This window comes from Miscanthus floridulus, chromosome 16 (assembly GCF_019320115.1).
Source record: "Miscanthus floridulus cultivar M001 chromosome 16, ASM1932011v1, whole genome shotgun sequence".
NCBI lineage: Eukaryota > Viridiplantae > Streptophyta > Magnoliopsida > Poales > Poaceae > Miscanthus > Miscanthus floridulus.
Window position 1 is genome coordinate 74,052,201 of NC_089595.1, and position 25,393 is coordinate 74,077,593.

General features: G+C 47.7%; 2 protein-coding genes across 2 annotated transcripts; one reads left to right on the forward strand and one right to left on the reverse strand.

Annotated features, from left to right (window-relative positions):
- Positions 1-11,073: 11,073 nt before the first annotated feature.
- LOC136510836 (uncharacterized) lies at positions 11,074-12,336 on the reverse strand. Its single transcript, XM_066505158.1, has 3 exons — positions 12,266-12,336; positions 11,635-11,965; positions 11,074-11,400 (listed from the first exon to the last, which is right to left on the reverse strand). Exons 1-3 carry the CDS (start codon positions 12,334-12,336, stop codon positions 11,074-11,076), a joined length of 729 nt encoding a protein of 242 aa, XP_066361255.1.
- Positions 12,337-15,510: 3,174 nt separating this feature from the next.
- Positions 15,511-24,060, forward strand: LOC136510837 (phosphatidylinositol 3-kinase, root isoform-like). Its single transcript, XM_066505159.1, has 17 exons — positions 15,511-15,598; positions 15,886-15,982; positions 16,099-16,195; positions 17,202-17,357; positions 17,499-17,723; positions 18,338-18,516; positions 18,683-18,830; positions 19,576-19,671; positions 20,364-20,499; positions 21,113-21,234; positions 21,323-21,514; positions 21,615-21,785; positions 22,376-22,513; positions 22,675-22,829; positions 23,391-23,534; positions 23,627-23,771; positions 23,862-24,060. Exons 1-17 carry the CDS (start codon positions 15,511-15,513, stop codon positions 24,009-24,011), a joined length of 2,439 nt encoding a protein of 812 aa, XP_066361256.1. The 3' UTR covers positions 24,012-24,060.
- The last annotated feature ends 1,333 nt before the right edge of the window (positions 24,061-25,393 follow it).

Below are 25,393 nucleotides of genomic sequence, written 5' to 3' on the forward strand. Positions count from 1 at the left end.
CATAAAGGAGGTTGCAGCAGCTGGTGAGCTAAAAGCCGATGGCCACCAGTTCTGCTGACTGAAGTTCTGGTGCAGGAGTAGCAGCACAATAGCAAAAGCTAACATGACGACACTGGAGCTGTGGAGGTCGCCCAGGTGATCCATGGCCCCTGGCCATCACCCATGCATCCTTCCCAGACCACAAACAACTGACGACGACGACAGACCTACTGAAGCGAAGATACAGATGCGTTTTGGACGGAAGCCGTTTTGGACGTGATTTCTGATTTCTGTTAAGACGTGGGCCCACCGAGAGCGGGGCGACGGGAGAGAAACGCGCAGACGAATCATGTTTATTACGTTTTGATTTGATTTGATTTGGGGGTGTTTAGTTCCACCAAAATCCAAACTTTGGCACTATGCAAAAAGAAGATTCTCCGTCACATCAAACTTGCGGTACATGTATGGAGTATTAAATGTTGACGAAATCAAAAACTAATTGCACAGTTTTATTGTACTTTGCGAGACGAACGTTTTGAGCCTAATTAGTCAACGATTGAACAATTATTAACAAATACAAACGAAATGCTACAGTGTGCTGCAGTGCGCTACAGGAAATTTGCCGCCGCCAAATCAGGACAACTAAACGAGGGCTTGATGATGAGAATGATCGGCCGCGCGCACGAAGGATTTTTGGACAAAAAATGTTTGTATTTTTTACTAGATATATGTCCGTGCATTGCACCGGAGTCCTATTCTTTTAGACTAAAGCTCGTTAATCAGATGCGGGTGCATGAGCTCCGAGGACTACTTCGTATTGGACGCAGACACGTGGATCCGGTTTTATATTGAAACAGGATATGACGTGGATACATTTCTCTGAGTGGAGAATGTTTTGTATTGGACACAAATGGATGAGCAGGGTTTGAGATTTGGTATCATCCGTTAGACGACGACCTTAGGTTTTTATTTTAATGAAATGATTGTAGAAAAGAGATTGGAGATCGATAGGCTCGCTCGTATCAGACTCGGCCGACGATCCGGCGGTCCGGCCCGGACCTCTCAGCTACCTGTGGATGTCGCGAGAGATCAAACTAACGCGCTAGCTTGAAAAAGCAACCCAGCACCAGCAAATTGATGAAGATGCAAACAATGCAATCAGCGCGGCTCGCTCGTTAGCGAATAACTTTGTGCATGCAACCGCGCAAATTAAGCAGCAGATAGTTTAGCCGCCATGTAGCGTCCATATATACGTCGTACGTATCCGCACGCATTGCCGCATATATATATACATACAGACACCATGCGCGTCCCTCGTCTATAAATGTAGCCACTGTCGCCACCATGGCCAACGGACATAAATACACAAAAAATGGAGCATATATACGCAATTAAGTACTTAGCCATAATGGAGGACAAGTTGCTCCTCGCCGTGGCCGTGGTGGCGCTGGTCGCCGTCCTCTCCACGCTCAAGTCGTTGATCGTGACCAACTGGGCCATGGACACTGCCGTTGATAGGCAGCATCCACCACCTTGTTAGCAACCCCTTGCCCTAGCGGGGCCGCTCATGATGCTGTGTCTGGGCGAGGTTATTGGTTCACAGAATCATCAGCTCAGATGAGTGAATCACTCACCAGTTTTATCGAGCACCCGCTAGTGTTGCCGAACAGCCACTAGCCATGCCGACCACGAACGAGCGTTGTCCGTCCCCACACACTATGGCTGGAGCTAGAAGAAGAAGGGAGAACAGAACAAGCACACACAATACAAGACACCAGTATTGGCCGAAGCCCTGTCTGTGAGAATGTAAATCTGAACTCTCTTTACTGAGTTGCCGTGGTAGTCTATTTATACAACTCTATCTATCTAGTCCTAATACAGCGCACATGCTGCAACAGTAACTAGATAACATATAAGGCTGACTCTGCGCCGGCCACTGCATGTGCCTACAATGTTGCAGGTGAGCAGTTCGGCGCCTGCACCTGCAGCGCTACAGTATCACAACAGGGGACCTTTTCGGCGCCGCCTTCCCCTTGCTGTGTTCACATAAGGTAGCAGTAGATTATCTAACAATTTTCCCCTAATCCTACTGCTAAGCCTTGTACTCCCTCCATGCCGATCATCTCCTTCAGTTTCGTGAGTCGAAGTCGTCCGAGTGGCTTAGTGAGGACGTCCGCGAGTTGCTGACCAGTTTCGACGAACTCGATGATGATCTGCCCTCCATCGACACAGTCCCTGAGGAAGTGGAACTTCATGTCGATGTGTTTACTCTGGTCGTGCAGAACCAGATTCTTCGCGAGGGTGATGGCGGGCTGGTTGTCCACCATCAGTGCTGGTGGGTGAGCTTCCACACCGGTTAGCTCGCCCAGCAGCCGACGTAGCCACACAACTTGGCACGCCGCTGTGGCCACCGCTACGTACTCTGCCTCGCACGTAGATGGCGCTACCACCTTCTGTTTCAGCGACAACCATAAAATTAGGCCTGACCCGAGGAAGACAAGCACGCCAGAGGTGCTCCGTCGTCCATCGATGTCCCACGCCATGTCTGCATCGCTGAACACAGTGAGCTGCAACCTACTCCCGCCTGTTTTTGGGAAGATGATCCCATGATCCATTGTTCTCTTGACGTAGCGCAGTAGCCGCTTCACCGTAGCCCAGTGATCATCTCTGGGATCCTCCATGAAGCGACTGATGTAGCCCATGACGAACGCAATGTCCGGCCTCGTGTGGACTAGGTAGCGCAGACCGCCGACGATGCTCCGGTAGAGTATTGCATCCACCTTCGCCGCGATGCTGGCCTTCGTCAGCTTCAACCGCTCCTCCATCGGAGTCACGCATGGCTTGCACTCTGCCATGCCGCTCCTCTCCAACAGCTTGGAGGCATACGCGCTCTGACCGAGCGTGAGTTCCTCCTTCCCTTGTCTCACCTCAATGTCGAGGTAGTAGGAGAGTGCACCGAGATCGCTCATTCGAAAAAGAGCCGTCATCTCGCGCTTGAAGCTGTTGATGTCCTCCGTGCGCGCGCCGATGACGATTAAGTCATCCACCTACGCGCCGATGACGATTAAGTCATCCACCTACACGCTAATGACGAGTTCCTCCTTCCCCCGTCGCCGTGTGTAGAGCGCATGCTCGGTTGCGCACCGTTGAAACCTAAGCTCGCCCAGCGTGGCGTCAAGCTTGGCGTTCCATGCTCGTGGGGCCTGCCGCAGCTCGTAGAGCACCTTGCGCAGTCGGAGCACCCTGTGCTCCTCTCCCTTGACGGCAAAACCTAGAGGTTGCCTGACGAAGACCGTCTCCGCCAGTTCGCCATTGAGGAAGGCCGATTTAACGTCCAAGTGATGGACGCGCCAGTCCTTTGCTATTGCCAAAGCAAGTAGCGAACGGACCGACTCCATGCGCGCTACTGGCGCAAAGACCTCCTCGAAGTCGATGCCCTCATGCTAAACAAAGCCTCGGGCGACGAGGCGCGCCTTGTGCTTAACAATGGCGCCGAGCTCGTCCCGCTTGACTTTGTACACCCACTTCAGGCTGATCGGACGACATCCTGGAGGCGGATCGATGAGCTGCCAAGTCTTGTTTTCCTCGATTGCCTTTATCTCCTCCAGCATCGCCCGTTGCCAGTTTCCATCACGCTCGGCTAGCGCGAACGTGGGTGGTTCCTCTGCACTGATGAGTAGCAGCTCTGTGTCGTTGAGTAGCCGCCCACCAGACCTGAGGGACCTGTGCTGCCAATGATGTCGTCTAGCATGCGGAACCGCACCTCCTCACCTTTGTGGAAGGCATTCACGAACTCAGTGATGTCACTTGGAGGTGAGGCGAACTCGATCGGCGTCGATGGAGTTCCCTGTTCCGCCGGAGTGCTTGGCATAGCACCTGGAGTGCTCGGCACCCTGGTTACAGTGCTTGGCACTACTTCTACACAGCTCATCATAACTCCTACAGTGTTCGGCCACACTGTAGGAGTGCCTAGCCTCAGTCTAGGAGTAGTTGGCACCACTGCAAGACGTCTTGGCTCCGCCATGGGAGTGCTTGGCACCCATCCCAGAGTGGTCGCCACCACTACAGAACCTCCCGACACCACTCCTGGTGTGCTCGGCATCCCTCCAGGAGTGCCGAGCACTCCCCCTCCTGAAGTGCTCAGCACCTCTTCCCCAGCATCTCCACCACTGTAGATGACCAAGTGCTCGATGACGAAGGTGCTGGTGAAGCCGCCAGCTTCCCCCATGCTCGGACTGCTCTAGTCCCAAGCCGCCTCCGCGTCGAACACAACGTCGCACAAGACAAGTACCTTGTCTCTGCATGGGTCATAGAGCCAGTACGCCTTGGTACCCTCCGTGTAGCCCAGGAACACCATGGGTGTGCTCCTATCCTCCAGCTTGGTGAGGTTCGGTTCGTCTTCCTGATGTGGCCGATGCAGCCGAATGTCCGGAGGAAGGACACGCTCGGCTTGCACCCATACCAAGCTTCGAACGGCGTCTTGCTCGTTAGGGCCTTGGTCGGAGATCGGTTGAGGATGAACACCGCCGTGGTCACTGCCTCACCCCAGAACCTTGTCGGCATGCCTTTGGCTTTCATCATGGATCGGGCCATGCGACCACCGTTTGGTTCTGCCTCTCCACCATGCCATTTTGTTGTGGTGAGTATGGCACGGTGTGGTGTTACCCCACACCATGATCTGCGCAGTACGCAACGAACTCCACTGAAGTGAATTCACCGCCGCGATCAGTCCTCAACACGCAGAGCTTCTTGCCGCTCTCGGCTTCCGCGCACTTCTTGAACTTCTTGATCACTGCCGCTGCTTCGTCCTTGCTCGTCAGGAGTTGCAGCCACTGTAGCGACTACAATCATCGCGTGATCGGCCCGCAGAGGTCATCGTGAACGAGCTCGAGAGCATCCTTCGCGCGATACTTGGCTGCCTTTGGGAAAGGTAGCCTCCTCTGCTTCCTGGCCAGGCAGCTATCACATAGCTCGCCTTCGTGCTTGATGTGGGGTAGCCCTCGGACTATCTTCTCCAGCTGACCAAGCACGTCGAAGCTGAGATGTCCAAATCGGGCATGCCACATCCACGGTTCCTCGGAGTGCCTTGCCGCCAGGCACACCGGCCGCTCTACCTTTAGGTCGAGCAAGTACAACCGGTTTAGGGACCTCTTCACCTTGGCAAGAAGTCGCTGCTCTTGGTCCCTAATCCTAAGGACTCCATCCTTGATCAGTACCTCGCTACCGCGCTCATCCAGTTGACCAATGCTGATGATGCTGGAACGCAGCTGCGGGATGTAATATACATCCATTAGCGCGTGGTGCTCCCCAGTCTAGCATCTGAAGATAATGGTGCCCCACCCTTCGATAGCCACCCTTGAGCCATCACCAAACTTCACCGTACCGATAACATCGCCGTCGAGCTCGAAGAAGGATGCCTTGGAGCCCATCATGTGGTTACTGGCACCAGAGTCTAGATACCACCGCTGCTCCTGGTCAGTGCCCACACGTCCGAGGTGAACTTGGGCACGTGGTTCTTCGAGGTTGATGGTCTTTAGGGCCCTCCTAGGTCCTTCCACCATCGTCACCTCTTCCCTCTCCTTGGCCTCGACGTCGTGCAGTGCACACAATGTTGCCATTAGGATAGTGGCCTCATCCTCATCATCGGCTTGCGCCAAGTGAGCCTGAGCCTTCTTCTCCTGCTTGCGATTTGTGCACTCCCGTGCCCAATGGCCCATCTTCCCACAACGCCGACAGGCATTGGGGTCGACCTGCTTCTTCTCCGAAGAAGCCTTGCTGCGGCGCTTGCCATCGCCACCGCGGCTGGAGGAGGTTGCCTTCTCAGAGTTCCTTCGAGTAGCCCACTCCTCTTCCGTCAGCATGAGTTTCACGCTGTCCTTCGTTGCTGTCACCTGCTCTAGGTGCTCATCCACCACCTGCAGATGGCCTGTCACATCCTTAATGATGAGGGTGGACAAGTTCAGCATCGTCTCTATGGAGAGAGCGATCTGGATATACTTTGCTGGCATAGAGTGGAGGTACTTGGAGACCGCCTCCTCTTCGTTGATGGTGATGCCGTGGCTCTTCAGCTTGCTAATGAGCATCTACAAGTGGAGAGAGAAGTCCTCCACCATTTCACCATCCTTGAACTTGAGGTTGGCGTACTCCTACTTCAGAAGCTGGGCCATCGCCTTCTTTGCACGGTCGAAACCGACGCGCTTCGCCGCAATAGCCTCCCACGCCTCTTTAGCCGAGCTCTTCGCCCCTAGCGCTGACATATCATCTTCTTCATTGTCGGTGCCCTTGTCAACAACATTCCAGAGCCGTCGGGCTCTAAGCTTGACCTTTATGGTCACCGACCACTCTCCATAGTTGGTGCGAGTCAGCGTCGGCCAACTGGTGCCGCTGACCTCCCACACTATGTGAACAATGATCTTCGATCATGGCTAGGCAGCCATAGCAGTGCCACTACTGTCGCCTATCTCCGAACCGCCCGTCATCGCCAGCGGTTAGTCTAGCGACGGCGCTTGTACGGCTCTAATACCACTTGTTGGCCCACAGGATCATTGGCTCAGTTGAGTGAACCACTCACCAGTCTTGCCGAGCACCCACTAGTGTTGTTGAGCACCCACTAGCCATGCCGATCACGAACGAGTGTCGTCTGTTCTCACACACTATGGCTGGAGCTAGAAGAAGACGGGAGAACAGAGCAAGCACACACAATACAAGACACCAGTGTTGGCCAAAGCCCTATCTGTGAGATGGCAAATCAGAACTCTATTTACTGAGTTGTCGTGGTAGTCTATTTATACAACTCTATCTATCTAGTCCTAGTACAGCGCATATACTGCAACAGTAACTAGATACTACAGGTGAGCAGTTTGGCTCCTGCACCTGTAGCGGCTATAGTATCATAGCAGGGGGCCTTTTCGGTGTAGCCTACCCCTTGCTATGTTCACATAAGGTAGCAGTAGATTATCTAACAGAGGTGCCCACACTGGTGGTGTCGTCACCGGAGGCCACGCAGGCGATCACCAAGACGCATGATGTGGCATTCGCTGACTGTCACATCAACAACACCATTGACATACTCACCTTCTATGACATGGATCTGGTCTTCGAGACCTACGGTGAGCATTGTGGCGCCAGCTCAAGCTCAGCGTGCTAGAGCTACTGAGCGCCACACGTGTGCAGTCGTTCTAGCGCATCCATGAGTAGGAGGTGGCGCGGTTCATGCGGAGCCTCACCGCGTCTGCCGCCGCTGGTGCCACCCGTCAACCTGTTGTCCAAGATGATCTCTAGTTTAATTCATGAATGGCACCATCCTTAGGGAGTCCATTGGCAGCCGGTGCAAGTACCAGGATGAGTACCTAGATGGATGCCTTGGACATATAGCTGCAAACGTCATGGGCCACACCGCTACAAGTCCGCGCTGCTAGCCCATGTAAACTGCACGGCCAACCCACTCTCCTGCAACGGGCCTGCGGCTACCCCGCCTAAGCCGGTGGCGTTGCTCCAATCCACGTAATTAAGCTTCGCGTGTACACTGCTGCTGCAAAAGCTGCGTTACGTGTATAAGCTTGCGATGCCGCGTCAAACGCCACCACCGCGTGAGAGCGCTCCATGGCTGACGCAACCAGGGTGAGCGAGGATCAGGACTGGCCCATCGAAGGATCACCACGAAGGAGTGCTAGGGTTGACGCTCGACGAGGAAGAGGTGGATGGCCCCGGGCACAGCGACAGCAAGGAGGACAAAGACTGTTGGCCTCTAGATCTTCGGCACGAATGAGTCGACCACTCATCACCATTGCTGACCATGTACTGTCATTACCAAACACACACTATGGCTAGAGGTAGAAGAATGGAGGGAGAACAGAGCACACACAGCACAAGCACCAACGTTGGCCGGAGCTCTATAGAGGAGATGACAAAACTAAACTCGCTCTCTTCACTAAGTTACAGTGACAAACTATATATACAACTCTACCCATCTAATCCTAGTATACAGACATGTCATGCTGCCATGCTGCTATAGTGACTAGATGTGATAGCAGGGCTGACTTTGGCTTCTGCCCCTGCTGTGGCTACAGTGCGGCAGGAGAGCCATTCGGCGCCTACCCCTGCAGCTACTATAGTGCAACAATGGGGAGCCCTTTTCAGCGTCGTTTGTCCCTACCATGTGTTCACACAAGGGGAGCAGCAGATTACTTAACAATTTTTCGCCTAATCCTGTTGCTAACCCTTGAACCCCTCCAAGCTAATCATCTTCTTCAGCTCTGTGAGCCGAAGATGTCCAAGCGGCTTGGTGAGGACATCCATGAATTATCGACCAGTTTTGACAAACTTGATGACGATCTGCTCTCCATCAATACAGTCCCTAAGGAAGTGGAACTTGACATCGATGTGCTTGCTCCGGTCGTGGAGAACTAGATTCTTCGCGAGGGCGATGGTGGGCTGGTTGTCCACCATCAGTGCTGGTGGATGAGCTTCTACACTAGTCAACTCGCCTAGCAGCCGGCATAGCCACACAGCGTGGCATGCCGCTATGGCCACCGTCACGTACTCTACCTCGCACATGGACAGCGCCACCACCTTCTATTTCAGCGACAGCCATGAGATTGGGGCCGACCCGAGGAAGACGAGCATGCCAGAGGTGCTCCGTCGTTCATTGATGTCCCCTGCCATGTCTGCATCGCTGAACACAGTGAGCTGCAGCCTACTTCCGCTGGTCTTGGGGAAGACGATCCCCTGATCCACCATTCCCTTGACGTAGCGCAGCAGCCGCTTCACCGCAGCCTACTGATCCTCTCGGGGATCCTCCATAAAGCGGCCGACGTAGCCCACGACGAACGCAATATCCGACCTCGCGTGGACTAGGTAGCGTAGACTGCCGACGATGCTCCAATAGAGTGTTGCATCTACCTTCACCGTGGTACTAGCCTTTGTCAGCTTTAGCCGCTCCTCCATCAGAGTCACGCACCGCTTGCACTCAGCCATGCCACTCCGCTCCAACAGCTTCGAGGCGTACGCGCTCTAACCAAGCGTGAGCGCCTCCTTTCCCTGTTTCACCTTGATATCGAGGTAGTAGGAGAGCGTGCCAAGATCACTCATTTGAAAATGAGCCATCATCTCGCGCTTGAAGCTGTCGATGTCCTCTGCACGTGCGCCGGTGACGATCAAGTCGTCCACATACACGCCGACAATGAGATCCTCCTCCCCCCGCCGCCATGTGTAGAGCGCGTGCTTGGGTGCGCACCGCATGAACCCAAACTTGCCTAGCGTGGTGTCAAGCTTGGCGTTCCACGCTCGCGAGGCCTGCCATAGCCCGTAGAGCGCCTTGCGCAATCGGAGCACCCTGTGCTCTGCTTTCTTGACGGCGAAACTCGAAGGTTGCCTGACGAAGACCGTCTCCACCATCTCGTCATTGAGAAAGGCCGATTTTATGTCCAGATCATGGACACGCCAGTCCTTCGCTGCTAATAAAGCCAGAAGCAGTCGAACAGACTCTATGCATGCTACCAGTGCAAAGACTTCCTTGAAGTCATTGCCCTCACGCTGGACAAAGCCTTGGGTGATGAGGTGCGCCTTGTGCTTGACAATGGCGCTGTGCTCGTCCCGCTTGGCCTTATACACCCACTTCAGGCCGATCGGATGACATCTTGGAGGTGGATTAATGGGCTCCCAAGTCTCGTTTTCCTCGATCGCCTTCATCTCCTCTAGCATCGCCCATCGCCAGTTTGCATCACGCTCGGCCAACACAAATGTGGGTGGTTCCTCTTCACTGATGAGAAGCAGCTCTGGGTCATTGAGCAGCCGACCCGCCAAGCCTGAGGGCCCTGTGCCACCAACGATGTCATCTAGCCCATGGAACCGCACCTCCTCACCGTCGTGGAAGGCATCCACGAACTCAGTGATATCGCTTGGAGGTGAGGTGAACTCGATCGGCATCGATGGAGTTCCCTGTTCCTTCGGAGTGGTTGACACAACACTTAGAGTACTCACCACCCCAGTTGCAGTGCTCGGCACTACTCCTAGACCACTCATCCTCACTCCTGGAGTGGTTGGCACCACTACAGGAGTGCTCGACACCAGTCTTAGAGTGGTCGGCACCACTGCAAGACTTCTCGGCTCTGCTATAGGAGTGTTCGGCACCTGTCCTGGAGTGGTTGGTACCACTATAGGACCACTCGGCACCACTACTGAAGTGCTCGGTACCCCTCCCGGAGTGCTTGGCACCGCCTCAAGAGTGCTCGGCTCTATTGCTGGAGTGGTCGGCTCCTCGTCTCCAGCATCTCCACTACCGTGGATGACCAAGCGCTCGATGATGAAAGTGCTAGTGAAGCCGCCAGCTTCCCCCGTGCCCAGACTGTCCCAATCCTAGGTCGTCTTCTCATTGAACACGACATCACGCGAGACAAGCACCTTGCCTCCATGTGGGTCATAGAGTCGGTACACCTTGGTACCTTCTGCATAGCCCAGGAGCACCATCGGTGTGCTCCTATCCTCCAGCTTGCCGAGGTGAGGCTTAGTGTTCCTCACATGGCCAACACAGCCAAATGTCCTGAGGAAGGACACATTCGGCTTGCGTCCATGCCAAGCTTCGAATGATGTCTTGCCCTTCAGGGTCTTGGTGGGCGCGCAGTTGAGGATGAACACTGCCATGGTCACCACCTCACCTCAGAACTTTGTCGGCATGCCCTTGGCCTTCATCATGGATCGAGCCATACCGACCACCGTCTGGTTCTGCCTCTCAACCACGCTATTCTGCTGTGGCGAGTATGGCACGATGTGGTGTTGCACCACACTCTAATCCGCGTAGTACGCAGTGAATTTCATCGAAGTGAATTTGCCGCCCCGATCAGTCCTTAGCACATGCAGCTTCTTGCTGCTCTCCGTCTCCGAGCACACCTTGAACTTCTTGATCATCACCGCCGCCTCATCCTTGCTCGTTAGGAGTTGCAACCACATATAGCGACTGCAATCATCCATGAGCAGGAGGAAGTACCACCGACCACCTTTTGTGGCTAGCATGATTAGCCCACAGAGATCACCATGGACAAGCTCAAGAGCGTCCACCGCGCAATACTTGGTCGCCTTTGGGAATGGCAGCCTCCTCTACTTCCTAGCCAGGCAGCTATCACACAACTCGCCTACGTGCTCGATGTGAGGCAGCCCTCGGACAATCTCCTCTAGCCGACCGAGCGCGTCGAAGCTGAGATGGCTGAACTGGACATGCCATAGCCATGGCTCCTCGGTGTGCCGTGCTGCCAGGCACACTAGCTGCTCCACCTTCAAGTCGAGCAGGTATAGCCAGTTTTGGGACCTCTTCACCTTGGCAAGAAGGTGCTGTTCCTGGTCCCTGATCCAGAGGACGCCATCCTTGATCAGTACCTCGCTACCGCGCTCATCCAGCTGGCCAATGCTGATGATGCTTGAACGCAGCTGTGGGATGTAATATACATCTGTTAGTGTGTGATGCTCGCTGTTCTGGTACCTAAAGATGATGGTGCCACGCCCTTGGATCGCCACCCTTGAGCCATCACCGAACTTCACCATGCCGGTCACGTCGTCGTCGAGCTTGAAGAAGGCTTCCTTGGAGCCTATCATGTGGTTGCTGGTGCTAGAGTCTAGGTACCACCGCTGCTCCTGTCCACCACCCACACGTCCGAGGTGGACTTGGGCACGTGGTTCATTGAGGTGGACAGCCTTCAGAGCCTTACTAGGCCCTTTCACCGCCATCCCCTCTCCCTTCTCATTGGCCTCAACATCATGCAGTGCACAGAACATCACCATCAGGGGAGTGGCCTCATCATCGTCATCAGCCTGCGCCAGATGAGCCTCAGCCTTCTTCTCCTTCTTACGATTTGGGCACTCCTTTGCCCAATGGCCCATCTTCCAGCAGCACCGGCAGGCGTTGGGGTCGACCTTCTTCTTCTTCTTCTCTGAAGAAGCCTTGCCGCGACGCTTGCCATCACCACTGTGGCTCGAGGAGGCTTCCCTGGAGTTCCTTCAGGCAGCCCACTCCTCCTCTGTCAGCAGCAGCTTACCGCTATCCTTTGTTGCTGTGGCCTACCCTATGCGCTCGTCCACCGCCTATAGACGGCCTGTCACATCCTCAATGATGAGGGTGGACAAGTCCAGCATCGTCTCTATAGAGAGAGCAATCTGGATGTACTTCGTCGGCATAGAGTGGAGGTACATGGAGACCGCCTCTTCTTCGTCGATGGTGACGCCGTGGCTCCTCAGCTTGCTGATGAGCGTGTACAGGCGGAGGGAGAAATCCTCCACCAATTCACCATCCTTGAACTTGAGGTTGGCGTACTCCTGCTTTAGAAGCTGGGCCGTCGCCTTCTTTCCACGGTCGGACCCGACGCGCATCGCTGCAATGGCCTCTCATGCCTCCGTAGCGGAGCTCTTTGCCCCCAATGGCTCCCTGTACTCCACTGGCACAACAGCGAGGATAGTCTCCAACGCTGACATATCGTCTTCTTCGTTGTCGGTGCCCTTATCAACAGCATTCCAGAGCGGTCGGGCTCTAAGCTTAACCTTCATGGTTACCGACCACTTGCCATAGTTGGTGCGAGTCAGCGTTGGCCAACTGGTGCCGCTGACCTTCTGCATTATGCGCACAACGACCTCCTGTCGTGGCTAGGCAGCCACAGTAGCACCGCTGCTGTCGGCCATCTCCAAACCGTCCGTCATCGCCAGTGGTTAGTCCGGCGACGACACTTGTATGACTCTAATACCACTTGTTGGCCCCTAGATCTTCGGCACGGGTGAGTCGACCACTCACCACCGTTGTCGACCACGCACTATCGTTGTCGAACACACAATATGGCTAGAGGTAGAAGAAGGGAGGGAGAACAGAACACACACACACAACACAAGCACCAGCGTTGGCCGGAGCTCTGTAGAGGAGATGGCAAAACTAAACTCGCTCTCTTTACTGAGTTGAAGTGGCAAACTATATATATAACTCTATCCATCTAATCCTAGTACACAGACATGTTAGGCTGCCATGCTGCTATAGTGACTAAATATGACAGCAGGGCTGACTTTGGTGCCTGCCCTTGCTGTGGCTACAGTGTGGCAGGAGAGCCATTCGACGCCTATCCCTACAGCTAATACAGTGCAACAGCAGAGAGCCCTTTTTGGCGCTGCCTGTCCCTGCCGTGCGTTCACACAAGGAGAGCAACAGATTACTTAACAAAGACTACCTAGAAGCTTGTCGCCTAGGTAGGAGCGCGCGGTGACTTGGCCATTGCACTTCTCCAAGCGCTGGAGCGAGCCTACCACTCACCATGGCCACACTAAGGCATCAGAGGGAGTACCGCCACCATGCCCTATGACCGCGCCGCCACTGCCATTTTCACGCACCTGCTGAGCACGCCGCCACGAATCGGGCGTTGTGGCCCTATACTCTCCCCGCAGTAGCGATCTCTTTGCTTGCTTGCTTTGCTTTGCGCTACCCTGTAGTAGCAATGGCGGCCGCGCGGCACTAGCGGACGTTCGACGCCTCCACAGTCGATGCGCTCTCGCTTGCTTTCTTAGCCTAGCGGGCCTTACGAGACTATGGGCCGCCACATGTTCCCGCCTCCACGCAAGCGGCGCTTGCGCGTATAAGACCTGAAAAATCACGGGAGGGCGCGCACACCAAACGTCCGGTGGACGAAACCCTAGAGGTTTTTTAGGTGGTAATAATAGATACGGTAATGCTATAGACCGGGCTTCCGGGCTTCCGGATGCACTGCCCCACACTCGCGACTCGCACACCCGCTGCCCCGCAGTCGCTCTGTCCCGCACTCCGCCCATTTCCCCACCCTCTCTCTCTCCCCCGTAGTTGCTCTCCGCGCCGCTCGTCGCCGCACGAGCTCCCAACCTCCCTCCATCCCTTTGTCCCTCGCCCCTCTGCGACCTCCCTCCCTCCCTCCGCACGCGAGCTCGCTGCGCGGCCGCTCGTCCATGCTCCCTTCCTCCCTCCATCCCTCGCGCCTCCGCGACCTTCATGCACCCCCACTCTCCCTATGACCCGGCTTCCGCACCCCACCGGAGACGAGGACGACGACGGCGGCTCCGGCGAGGTACGTCGTGGAGGGATCTGGATCTGGATCTGAGCCCTCCTCCTTCCTCCTATGGATCTGAGCTTTCCTCCTCCTCATCCTACTCCTTCTCTGGATCTGGATCTGAGGGACGTGGCGGCGGCTAGAGTTTCGGTGAGCTCTGCTGCACAGGCTTGTTTTACTGTTGCAACAAGCAATATTTCTTTGTTGCATTAGACTTTTTTTCTTGATGTTGCTTCTCGCATTTGCGTTTTTGTTTCTGTAGTTGCAGTAGTGTTGTTTCGCTGTTGCAACGAGTAGTCTTTCTTTGTTGTATTAGTCTTTTTTTTCTCATGTTACATCTCGCACTGCCATTTTTGTTTCTGCTGTTGCAGTAGCTTTGGTTTGCTGTTGCAACAAGTAATTTTTCTTTGTTGCATTGGTCTTTTTTTTCTGGATGTTGCATCTCGCATTCTGCTTTGTTTCTATTGTCGCAGTAGCTTTGGTTTGCTATTGTAACAAGTAATTTTTTTTGTTGTATTAGTATTTTTTTTCTGATGTTGCATCTCGTATTGCGGTAGCTTTGTTGTGTTGTTGCAGTCGCTCTTATTCTGATGTTGCCGTAGACTTGTTCTGATGTTTCACCTCGCATTGCGTTTTGTTTGATGTTGCAAAATAATTTTCTGATGGGGAGCGCGATGAGGATGTGACACATCTAGCATGGGGGAACGGGTGTGCGGGGGGCAAGCGGGTTTCGTTGTATTCCCATGGCGGGGGGAGGGGGGTGGTGAAGAGAAGTGAGTGGCTAGGGCAGAGGGTCGGGCGGTGAAGAAAAGTGAAGCTGCTGGGGCGGGCGGGTTTGTTTGAAAGGCGGACGGGTTTGTTCGGTGCGAAGGCCCGGCATCCGGACGCGTCTCACTCGTCGGACGTCCGGACGCTTGCGGCGTCGTAATAGATAGAATAGATATATATACGTGTAACAGAAATATTATATAGTTATATAAAATATAAATAAAAAAACTAATCGGTTTCCACGTGTACTATTTATTATTATTATTAAAATTAAAATAATAGTTTAAGTAATCCGTATCCCAGTCCTCCACGCCCACGATTCTAATCTGTTCCGCCGCTGCAATGCTTCATCCAATGCATCGAGCCATCAATGCTTTCTTGGGTTTGATCTCTCTCTTGCTCTCGCGATCGCGATTCGCCGAGTCCGCTGGCGCGCACGCTGTGAGCCACGAGACCACGAACATCACCAACTCTTCTTCTACCTAGTTTCCGCCGCGCCGCCGAAACCCGAAGGCCATCACAGCCGTATTCCATACGTAGTTAGCCCGGATCAGCGCCGCCAGCAACGCGTCGCCGTTCGGCGGCTGTTAAGCTTCCCTGCGCGACCCTTCGTTTAGCTTTTACCTCGATCCCTTGGCCGGGTGAAGTTGATTTTGCTTGCTTCGTGCCTCGCTAGGAGGCACTGCTCCTGACCGCAGCTCATCACGGCTGCAACCACAATATGGCGGGCAGCATCAATCAGCACGAGTTCCGCTTCTTCCTCTCCTGCGACATCAGCCTTCCGGTGACGTTCCGCGTCGTCCAGGCAGGTGGCTACTCCCTCTCCTTCCCCCGATTCACTCACTGTCTATAATTGCAGCGATGATTCTTATATCTATTCTTTCAGCGACATATTGTGCTATACTACGATTTCCATGATTAAAATGACTGAGTTTCGCCCGTCTAACTTTCTTCTGATATGCATCACAATATTTTTCGACGACATATGCATTGCAACTAATGGAGTAATTTTTGTACCTTAAAAAAGGGAGTAATTTTCAAATGCCTTCTTCCTCTGTGTTATATATAGCTAATTCATATCCCTGTTTGTTTTCAGATCATATCGTTTTTACTGAGGAAAAAGCTCCTGAGCTCTTTGTTGAGTGCAAGCTGTACATTGATGACATGCCATTTGGGTTGCCCGCAAAGACAAGGTATGCTAGCATCAAGCAAACCTCGCACTCCATGCTGCTAGCGGTTTCTGATCAATCACCATTACTGATAATAAGTTCTCTTCCTTGCGATTGAATACACATTTCCTTCATATTAGGCTGCAATGTTCAGGACCACCACACCACTGGGATGAGCTGATAACAATAACTACCAAATACAGGGACCTAACTTCCCACTCTCAGCTTGCATTCACGGTACATTTCCTGTACTTATATGCCACTGCTGTACAATTGTAGACAAATTATAATGTCTATCTCAATTATAATGTCTATCTCAAGAAGTTAAGAGCTAAGCATTCTTTATTATTGTTTGTCGAGTTGCTAGTAAAAGACTCTCACCTATTGCTAAATAAATAAGCTATTTTTCATACTTTAGTGAGACTCTGACGCATGCAAAGGTAGAACAATTAACAGCAAAACAAAAGAGAATAAACTTTCATCTTGCTACCAAATGAGCACATTTGAAGTGGAAGTGTTGTGGAAGAAACAGGTCTATACCTTGAAAGAGAACTGTTGAAAGCTATAAATAACAAAGGGTATCTAATGGGATAAACAACCAATTAGCAAGAAAATCTTGCTATTCACTGATTAGTCACATCCAAATCTTTCTTCCTCTCTAGTTCTCCCTTTTCTGTTTGGCTGTGAGCCTGTGACTATATATGCAATAAAACAAATTAAGCATAACTTACTTGGTGCATGAAACTAGCATTCTTCTTTGGTGAAAGTGGATAATAGGTAACATGCTGTGAATGGCAGAATAATTAAGCATAAACAGACTTATTTGGTGCATGGAACTAGCATTCTCTTTCGCAAAAGTGGAGAAGAGGTAATGTGCAGTGAATGGCAGAATAACTGCTCTGCAGATGGACGAGTAAGGACTAAATGAATAAGCAACTCATGAAACGTCCAGATTAGTGATTACATGCAGTTGCTCATTTTATTGGTATATAGGAAATGGTGGCTTCTCATTTTCATTTGAGGGGTGCATTTTGAGCAAAATAAACAAATGTGCGTCAATTTTATCATAGAATCCAGAAATTATGAACCATGCACCCTTTTTGGGGACGTACATATATATGCCCATTAATTTGTGCCACACTTTGTTAATTAGATCATAATTGTTCTACATGGTCCTGTAGCTCCCATCTTCATTTGTTTTCCCTTGCATTTAATATGCTTATGTTTTCTATTTGTGATATAGGTGTGGGATGTCTCTTCTGGTGACTCTGATATTGTTGGTGGAGCCACCATATCTATTTTCAACAGCAAAAGGCAGCTGAGAACAGGAAAACACAAGTTGAGACTATGGACCAAAAAGGAGGCAGATGGAAGAGTCGTCACCACAACTCCTGGCAAGGTCACACGAAGAGCTTTATTTTCTTTTCATTCACACTGAAATCACCTATTCTAGCTCTCCTCTCATCAATCTATCCAGATGTAGTTTACTTCTGTTAATTAACTCAAGGTGAGAACTTGCTGTTTTGCTATTAACATGTAGATTCCTAAGAATGAGAGGAGTGAGATGGAGCGTTTGGACAGGCTTGTCAACAAGTATGAGAAAGGGCAGATACAGCATGTAGATTGGCTGGACCATCTTACCTTCAATGCTGCGGAGTTATTAGCTAATAAGGAGAAAGAGTGCAAGAGGAATGGATCTTTATACCCAAGCCTAGTTGTGGATTTTTGCAATTTTGCACAGAGTGACTACAGAGTTGTCTTACAGGTTAACATCACCTCACCATTGAACTGTGCAGATGTGTTATGGGCTTGTGTATTGGGACATAAAATGGGATCTCCCTGGCAGCTAGGGTTGCTGCCATGGCGTCCAGGAGATAGGGTGCGCATGTTGTGCACAGGAGATAAAGAGATAGTTTGCTTGATTCATAGTGATGCAACTGTCTTCTTTATATAAGATATTACTCTTAAGATGATCCTATCTAAAAACCTAACATACAACTGAACAGGGAAAAAGTTGACCTGTAGGTTCAGCTCTTTAGGCATGGATCTAGGGAAAATAGCAGCCGGTTGTTTTGATATTAATGTAGATATCATAGTGTTGAATATACCAGACATGTGGATCCATATCCCACTTGAAATACTCAGAGCAGATTGAGTTTCTTAATATATGATATTTGCAGTGGTATCTAACTATTTTGCTTTCATTAAATGATTTTTATTTGTTAAATTTGATCAACGTCTTAGCTTTTTGTGCAAAATATGATCCTTGTGGAACCTATAAAATTATTTGAACTTTAACACTTCATGCTTGCAAGCTATTGCAAATTCGACCTGTCCTTTGCCAGAGAAACATTAGTATTTTTATTTGTATGCATGCAGGAATCTGGAGCAACTTCTCATTTACCGACTGCAGTTCCATCAACAAATGAGTTGGTTACTGTATGGGACCCTGAACTTGGACGAACCAATCCCTCTGAGCAGAAGCAACTAAAGCTTGCTAGGAGCTTGACTCGTGGAATAGTCAATAGACATCTAAAGCCAAGCTCAAATGAGCTCAAGTGAGTGCGAGTTATTTCCTCCTTTTGTTGCCATTCACTTATTATCTTTACTGTCTCGTTTACTCTTTCATGAACTTGGAAGCTGCAGGACAGAGTTTAGTCGCTAATTTAACATGCTGTGCAGTTCTGGGTTTTCTAACCAAATAATTTTGTCCTTTCTGTTTAGGTTGTTGCAAAAAATTGTCAAGTTTCCTCCTACACGCTCTTTGCTGTTGGAGGAGAAGCAGTTGGTGTGGAAATTTCGTTTCTCTTTGATGTATGACAAGAAAGCTCTTACAAAATTCGTCCGCTCAGTGGATTGGAGTGATATCCAAGTAAGTAAAAGCAAGGAGAATATCAGGTGCTACCACTGGATATGCTACCATACCATCATGTGAAAAATGTATGTCCCAAAGTGCATGGAAAAACAAAAAAAAAAGTGTGGACGGATAGATCATGCAATCATATATATACAATCAAATTTGAGCTTGAACAATGATTTGTGCAATAAAAAGCAAAAAGCAGAAATAAGCATGTGAAGAGTAGCAGGCTGAGGATTCACACATGAACATGTGCACATGCAACTATTTTCTTATTTCCCTTTTTGTTTCTCCTTGCACAAGCTTTTGTTCAACCTCAAATTTCACACACTTATTAGTGTTACATGTTCTATCCATCCACATTTTAGTTGAATTTTTCCATGCAACTTTAGTGGTGCTACCATGTGTTGGCAGCACCTAGAACGGTAGCACTATATGGTCAGTGAAAATTTCCTTATATCCAAGAGCTGCATTTGTTCTGTAGTGTTGTTTTACGAGCATTAGAGGAAACTGGGCGGTATATCTTTGCTTGTCTCTGTTGTTTAGGTATTTTGGTAGCCACCCATGTTTCAGATTGTGTTATTATTGTTGGAAAAAGTGAGCATAAAAGTGTGGTGCAGTTGGATTTCACATTTCTGTCTTGTCAAATTTATTCATATACATAAAGGAATCTAAGTATTTGGTTTAGAGCTGTCACTATCATACCTTCTTGATCTGATTTCTAAATGGCCTGGCTGCTTCTTACGGTGTGATAATGCAGGATTCTAAGCAAGCTGTTGAATTAATTGGAAAGTGGGAGACAATTGATGTGGCTGATGCTTTAGAGCTTCTCTCACCAGATTTTAAAAGGGAGGAAGTAAGTCATTTGGGAACCTTTGTTTTTGCATGATTTCTGGTTTTATGCTTATGGTAGGAGGTGCGTTATAAAAAAAAACTTATGATAGAAGCGTTTGTAGATTTCATTAGATTTATAGACGACCACTTTTTCACCAGCCTGCCTTCTGTTTTGAAATTTTTATGGCTATTTGTTGTTATGACAATATAGAAAGAAATATGTTCTTTTGGCAAGTATGTGCATTCAGTTCTTCATACTGACGCGTATTTGTCTCTTCTCATATTGCACTAGAAATATGTTAGTTCTGTCTCTGTTCCAAAAATTTGCATGGTAAGGAAAAAAAAGTGCTATTGGTGGGGTTTTTTAATCTATAATAAATGCCCATTGGATGCTGGATGGGCTATAGGTGCGCATTGGGCTTGGTGACATCATTTAGCTTATTTCCATTACTTAATATTGACAAAATATGAACCTCGAATTCCCCCTGTTTTTCTTGAGTTCTCTAAAGCTCCCATGCAGATTTTCTTTATTAAAAAGAATAAACTGGTAATGGCAAAAACTATCATTCTGAATGAAAGGGTTTCTGGTTGTCATAAATGATTATGCTGTTCTCCCATTTACTACCAAATAATTTTGTAATGAGACTGGCACATGTTTTATAATCTTATATGGTCTTCTAAATCTTCTGTAATGTATCTATTCTTTTTTTATAGATCCGTGCCTATGCTGTCCGTGTACTTGAAAGGGCCGATGATGATGAATTGCAATGCTATTTACTCCAGTTGGTGCAAGCTCTTCGATTTGAAACGTCAGACATGTCCTCTCTGGCACTCTTTCTTGTAAACCGTGGTATGTCATCTCTTGTTTTGTAATAATTCCTTGAATGTCTAGGTAAATATTTTATCATGATTGCATCTGTGGCACATATATATGCAAATTTTCTTACGCTAGATTTGGCATGCACATCTATCAGCAGATTGCTATTACTGTAGTTTTGCATGACCTTAGTTTTTTTTTTCCTTGAACATGCAGGAGAGCTGCATCTCATTATATTAAGGAAAAGGGGTAAGAACCCTTAAAAATGTTGCACACCCAAACCACTCAGATCACAAAGAACATGTGTGCCCTTTTCAAGAAAAAGTTCGACCGACAACCTAAACTTAACTCTCACTTGGCAAAAGGGCCAGGAGGCGTATGACCTTTGTTGCTAGTGCAACACATAACTTAATTTTTACAATGCATGTTTAACTCCCACATTTTACAAATTCCGGAGTGCTAGTCCTCATGTAGAAGTTCTCTCCTAGACACTAGTAGATCTTTTGCCAACTTATGCTCTGTGTCATTGTGGAACAATTGTTCTATTATAAGGATTTTTTATTATGTTTCTCCAAGTATGTTGCTGATAATGTAACTAATGTTGTGGAAAATTAACAGAAGTATCCTGATATTTTGTCCTTTTCAGCTTTATCAAACATTGAAATTGCCAGCTTTCTTCGCTGGTATGTTATTGTTGAGTGTCATGATCCTGCATGCACAAGACGATATTGCAGTACATATGACATGCTTGAAAATAGTATGATGAAAGTATGCCTTTCTTCCCTTTAGACACATGCTCTTGGTTTTTCCATAATCTTGAATTACACCTATATATTTTTGTTTCTGTATTCAACAGTTGTCTGCTGAGAAGGATGGAGATGATGGGTTTCTACTGTGGCAGAGTTTGCACGGACAGACAAAACTCGCTTCTCAATTAGGTTCTATTATGAAGGATGTAAGAAATGTACACAGTAGTTCACAAAAGAAAATAGAGAAATTAAGGCAGTCATTGTTAGAAGTTTTCAATGAGCCAACAAACTTTGATGAGGTAAAACTTTTATCATCTATTAATAATAAAACATCCATAATCACATATTCCTTGGCTTGATTTTTACCTATAACTGACATGTCTTTTATATTGATGCCAGCCAATTCGATCACCTTTAGCACCAAATGTTCTCCTTACAGGGATTGTGCCACAACGATCATCTGTATTTAAGAGTACCTTACATCCTTTGCGTCTTACATTTAAGACAGAAAATGGGGGAACATCCATGATTATTTTTAAAAAGGGAGATGACCTCAGGTTAGATCAGTTGGTAAGTATTCAATTGCACTGATGCAACATTTTTGCGAGATTGGAGACCGGAGATGCACTTTACTCTTTTAAATATACCAATTATTGTACGATAAATAGGTGAGTTGGTTGAATTCAGAACTTCTAATAAGCTAATAATCTGTTTAGTGATGAATTGTAACATGTTACTGTTGATGTTCGACTTTATGATTAAAGTGTGGGGGTGGGAGCATATGTGGATTGTTTGTGGCGGTTTCACTGGTGAACTGCACTAAGCTGATAATGTGTTGGTCTTGGTTATATTAGAATATTATGGTTACAGCTCCTAAAACAATAATAATATCATGATATGCTCATTAGTCATTAGACTTACATATATCGATGTTTTTTAGTGGTTTGAGCCTCCTTACTGTTGTTTATTAACATTACACTTACGTCTAGCATGGAGCTCACACCATATATTTGCATGCATCTCTTTTATGTAATAGTTTATCTGCATATGCAACCTCATACAACATAGCCACTTCAAGCCTTAAAGGTGGGGTAGCCATTCACTAAATACATACATAGGAGGGAAGGGATCATGGCTAATTCCTTCATTGTGATTTGTAGGTCATTCAAATGGTTTCTTTAATGGATCGGTTGCTCAAATTTGAAAATTTGGACTTGAACCTTACTCCATATCGAGTTCTTGCAACTGGACAAGATGAAGGGATGATTGAATTCATTCCCTCCAGGTCGCTTGCACAGGTAAACTCGTATCAAAGATAATGGAACCTATTCCAAGTTGCCAAATGGCAAGCTATGCTTTCCATTTCAGCTATACTTTCAACAAATTGTTGGCTCATTTATTGAATAACATTGTTTTTATAAACACTATGAAAATCCTGCTGATTTTTGTCCGTTCCCAGATTATATCAGAACATCGTAGTATTACAAGTTACCTACAGAACCTTCATCCTGACAAAGATGGCCCTTATGGTATAAGGGCCCATTGCTTGGAAACTTTCATAAAAAGCTGTGCTGGTTACTCTGTCATTACATATATAATGGGGGTTGGAGACAGGTTGGTGTTCTTCATAATGGTTTCTCGTTTTAAGAACCTTTTTATGATAGTGCCATTGTTTTCTCATTTCCATATAAATGAGGCCTTCCATCACATTCAGTAATCTTATAAACTTCAATCATATATATATATATATTGGTCCATCCAAGTCTGTTAGTTGTGCGTTTGAGGATCCTGAAGTCTGAACTTAATATCTGTTTGTCTATTCATTTTGATCTCTCATGATGACAGGCCAGGCACCAAAATAAAAGTGTTTCTTTTAGCTTCATACAGCTTAGCTGAACAATATCATTTATGCCCTTAATCTAATTTAGCAACAGATTTATGTTATTGTTCCTCCTGCTTAAACGGGACTTTAATGTTCAGAAGCCATAACATGTTCTATAATTTCCACAAAGGCCTTTAGATGTCCCAAATCCCTGGAATAGCCTGGATGGGTCGAAAATTTAGTTTATTCCTGGTCCGGCTACATTTCTCATTCACTAATAACTATAATGCAATTTTCAGAAATATGATTTTACAATGAACAACATAAGCTTGCTCAACTTTTGTATTCTGTAGGCATCTGGATAATATTCTTCTAACAGATGATGGACACCTTTTCCACATTGACTTTGCTTTTATTATGGGCCGAGACCCAAAGCCATTTCCACCACCGATGAAACTGTGCAAAGAAATGGTTGAGGCCATGGGTGGCGTAGAAAGGTAATTTGCTGCATAACTTTGGCAAGTAGTCACACTTTTACTCATTTGTTACGTCAGCTCTTCCACCAAAATAACTTGTTTCTCAATTTTAGCCAATATTATATGAGATTCAAGTCCTACTGTTGTGAAGCATACAACATTTTAAGGAAGTCCAACAGCCTAATATTGAATCTTTTTAAGTTGATGGGAGGATCAAATATTCCGTGTATCTCTTCCGTCGACAGTGCAGGACCTAAGGTAGGTAGTTGTTGCAAGTTTGTCGAGCATGCATTTTCTTTGAAAATGGTAGCCCAAATGACATATATATCCCTTTTTCCCCTCGTGTAGGGAATCGGACAGCTCGAACAGAAATTCAGGATGGATCTGGATGATGAGGATGCCATACATTTCTTCCAGGATCTTATCAATGAAAGTGTCAGTGCTTTGTTCCCTCAAATGGTTGAGACAATCCATAGATGGGCTCAATATTGGCGCTAAAAAACCCAGTCAACAAATTAGGTGCAACTTGTACATCTGCGCTCGGTAATATTTCTCCTTGTATGTTGTAAATACCATATAGTCTGCTACACCATCCATCCTAAAATTAAGGACTTGACTTTAAAGACACATTAAAAGCGAAGGAAAATGATTATAACTCAAACACCAAGATTATGGGGCCTACCTATTGAACTAACCGATGCCCCCCAATCAAGTACTCCCTCTGTTTTGAAATATGACAGACCTAAAAGTTTATCCCAATTCAAACTATTCTTGGAGTGATCAAGTTTATAGAGAAGAATAATAGCATTTACCATATCAAAAAGGTAAATTATGAAACTGCATTTCATAATATATCTAATGATGCTAATTTAATGTTATAAATATTATTTTTTCTCGAAAAACACAGGAGAAGAAGTAAAAATGGGAAAGAACTGCAACACACCCCATGCCAGCCAAGAAAGGCAAGCCCTCGCACTCACACCAACTCACTCCAACTCAAGCCAAACTCCACCAAACTCTCTTAACCTTAGGATACAAGCGTGCCCATGTCTGAATCAAAGAGCAACCAACACCAGCACTAGGAACCTAACTTTCTTGTTAAAAGTGAATGAAATGAACAAGATTTTTGGAAACCACTGCCTTTCATTGATCTGCCAAATGGATTATATACACTTGAAGGGGTGTCTTCAAGAGACAACCGTTCACCAAAGGACAGACCCCTTGGTGACGGGATTAACTGCTAATCTACTACTAATCCTAACTGTCTCATAGATGAGATCACTAGTAGAAGAGGCGTCTGTTGTTGTGCAGGTGCCTCTTCGCCTGGAGACACCGTTTCACAACACTCCCCCTTGATTGAATCTTTCTTGAGATCAATGCAGCCGTAAGCTTGGATTCCTCGAAAAACCCTGTGGGGAAAATCTGAGGAATATCTATGTATAGATATGCTATAAAAACTCCTTTAAACCTTATAGGAAAATAAGGAGAAAATAACATATATGAGTGTGACTTAAATAAATCACTATGTCATTGGTATCTCATTAAAAACCCCAGTGGGGAAAATATTGGAGATACGACATATAGATTACTTCCCCAAAAACCTTTTCAGGAAAAATATGAGAAGCAATATAAAGTGATATGTCGCTAAAACTCCTGTAAAAACCCAGTGGGAAAATTAGGAGAAAATATGACGACATATTATTGGTATTACCTCTTGGATAACTCACATGAAAAACCTTTCTAGGGAAAAACCATGTATGAGTTGTGAGGGCAATATGTGTTTTTGATATTTTCCACAAAAACCCCGGTGGGGAAAATAGGAAACATGACACATGCTTATGTTAATATTACCCCATTAAAAACTTTAACAAGAAACCTTA

Bases quoted from the DNA above. Each gene is read 5' to 3' on its own strand.
- LOC136510836 (XM_066505158.1), bottom strand. From the start codon at position 12,336: ATGCGCGTCGGGTCCGACCGTGGAAAGAAGGCGACGGCCCAGCTTCTA. The intron at 11,966-12,265 runs GTTCAAGGATGG...GGCTGCCTGAAG, and splicing joins CAGGAGTACGCCAACCTCAA to GAACTCCAGGGAAGCCTCCT. The intron at 11,401-11,634 runs GTCCACCTCGGA...TACATCCCACAG, and splicing joins TCAATGAACCACGTGCCCAA to CTGCGTTCAAGCATCATCAG.
- LOC136510837 (XM_066505159.1), top strand. From the start codon at position 15,511: ATGGCGGGCAGCATCAATCAGCACGAGTTCCGCTTCTTCCTCTCCTGC. The intron at 17,358-17,498 runs GTCACACGAAGA...ATTAACATGTAG, and splicing joins TCACCACAACTCCTGGCAAG to ATTCCTAAGAATGAGAGGAG. The intron at 19,672-20,363 runs GTAAGTCATTTG...CTTTTTTTATAG, and splicing joins CAGATTTTAAAAGGGAGGAA to ATCCGTGCCTATGCTGTCCG.